General features: G+C 38.2%; 1 protein-coding gene across 1 annotated transcript; it reads right to left on the bottom strand.

Annotated features, from left to right (window-relative positions):
* Positions 1-675: 675 nt before the first annotated feature.
* On the bottom strand, positions 676-1,653 carry LOC143586348 (germin-like protein 5-1). The gene is made up of 2 exons (XM_077067914.1): positions 1,435-1,653; positions 676-1,254 (listed from the first exon to the last, which is right to left on the bottom strand). The coding sequence occupies exons 1-2, from the start codon at positions 1,550-1,552 to the stop codon at positions 716-718; spliced, it is 657 nt and encodes a 218-aa protein (XP_076924029.1). The 5' UTR covers positions 1,553-1,653; the 3' UTR covers positions 676-715.
* Positions 1,654-2,301: the final 648 nt, after the last annotated feature.

Genomic DNA, 2,301 nt, shown 5'->3' with positions numbered 1-2,301 from the left:
TTGTTACACAAAAGACGTGATCACGACTAATTTTATCATTACTTTGAGCGTGAAAAAAGTATTAAAACATATTTTAATTTAGAACACCCAAATGCGTGGAAAAAATCACAGTGCGCCACATCACCACCATCACCATCCTCTCTCCTCTTCTCTCTTCCTTCTCTTTATATATGTAACTTTCCTGCTCACACGCTCATCCAGATGACGTCAGCTCTGCCATTAATTTATCTTTAAAATCGGGATATTTTGGAATTCACTCCCACGCTCTTCTCTCTCTCACTTTTAACTGTGCTCAAGCCAAGCTACGGACGAGCAAGTTTCCCACCGTTGTGGGTGCTTTTTATTGTCGTACGGAAATCCTTGAAAGAGAATAATCATACACCTTATAGAGTTGATATCACAATAAAAGCGTGTGTTGACCATCTGACTCTTAAGCCTTATATTTGGACTTTTCAATCTCAAAAATAAGATGATAATGAAAATGTTTCAAATCGTTTTTTTAAACCAAATCGATTCCTGATACATGAATTATATATGATATAGTGAAACATTAACAGTGGCAAAAAATCACAATTATTAATAGATCAGAAAACTGGCAACACATAAACATATGGACCCATAACATCGTTGTTTCACAAACCATTATTAGAAAAAAAAAAAAGACAGAAAGATTAAAGAAAAACAACGAAACAATCCATGAATGAACACTTGGATTTTACTTCTTAGGTGCAAGTCTAGACTTAATTTTCTCCACCATTTTGTTTCCAACTTGGAATGCTTTAGTCAACACAACATCGTTTACCATTGGAGACGAGGCGAACAACGCGTTTGCTACCCTTTGGGTGCCAGGCGACTGGCTGTTGAAGCCAGCAATAACGGCTGCAGGAACTTTACCATTGTTTATCTGGAAGTGAATTAAGCCTCTTGGAAATGTAAAGATTTCACCTTTCGTGATGGTCTTCGAGAAGAGCTTATTACCCGTGGTGATGAATCCAACATCCAATTCGCCTTCCAGCACAAAAACGATCTCAGTAGCTCTTGGGTGAGTGTGTGGTGGGTTCAGACCACCTGGTGCATAATCAATGCGGGCCAAGGACACGCCCAGGGTGTTTAAACCGTTGATTTGTTGGACCGAGGCTGAAGTAACAGTTGCGCCAAAGGTGTTGTTGGTGAGCCCTGGCTTCGCTAATCCGGCGAAGAAGAAGTCCTCTGCTGATATGTTGGATTTGCAAGCAAATCCATTCATCTTTACACCTGATTCATTTAAAATCTTTATCTTTAAATCCTGAATAATACAGCTCTAATCCTCATTCATCTACCTATAAAGTTTTTTTTTTTTTTTATTCTATTTTTTCTTTATAGCTCACAAATGAAGACCTTAATAATACAGCTCTAATAGTTTGTGGTTACTAGATATTGAAGAACACGATGTACCTGAAGCGATATCTGCAACACAAACATCTTGAAGCAATTCGGGATCTGCGAAGACGAAGGAAGCCAGAAAGATGGCCATCAACAAGCCAATCATTAGCCCATAATAACTAGTAGCCATAGCAAATCTTGATCACTCAATAATTTGAATGTGAAAATTAACAATACACTTTTTACTTTTTATGTGAAAGTTGTAATAATAAATAAATAATAATTATTACAAAAAAGAAATGAGAGAAACTGGATTTGAGTGGGAAGAGAGGTATGGGTTATGTGGTATTTATAGTTGGTGGATATTAAAAGAGCAGACTTCTTTTTCAGTGCCATTCAGATCGGTAGCTGGTCCCTTTCATTTCTTTTAAAAGGTATGTATTGCTTCGGCTGTCGGCTTCATTAAATTTTATGTTACAAGATAAGTGATGGTACTTTCCAATTTTCAGTTGGGAATCCTTTTTGGTCCTGTTCGTTCACGGAATTCTAAAGAATGGAATTTAAATCTTATGAATTGCTCTATTCGTTTTAGCAATAAAGGAATGGAAATATAAACTAAGGGGGTGTTTGGTAGAAGGATTTGATTGGGGAGAAATGGAATTAGAAATATTTCTTTTGTTTGTTTTCCACTTTTCATTTCTATTTCTCTTTCTATTTCTCTAAAACTAGAGAATTTCATTTCTCTTTAAAACAAAGAGAAATCCATTTCTCAGCAGCCTCCTCATAGCATATCACCACCTCGTCTCCGGCCACCACCTCGTCTCCGGCCACCACCCCGTCTCCAAGTCTGCAACCGCCACCCCGTCTCCGCCGTTCGCAGTGGTGAACACAGAGATGGTAACCGGTTGTAGGTTGCAGGTGGTACGGGTGAACGGAGAT

Source organism: Bidens hawaiensis, unplaced genomic scaffold (assembly GCF_021521415.1).
Source record: "Bidens hawaiensis isolate Kalapana, Puna unplaced genomic scaffold, B.hawaiensis_p1.1 tig00034614_1, whole genome shotgun sequence".
Classification (NCBI taxonomy): domain Eukaryota; kingdom Viridiplantae; phylum Streptophyta; class Magnoliopsida; order Asterales; family Asteraceae; genus Bidens; species Bidens hawaiensis.
This window is presented reverse-complemented; position numbering and strand designations above follow the sequence as displayed.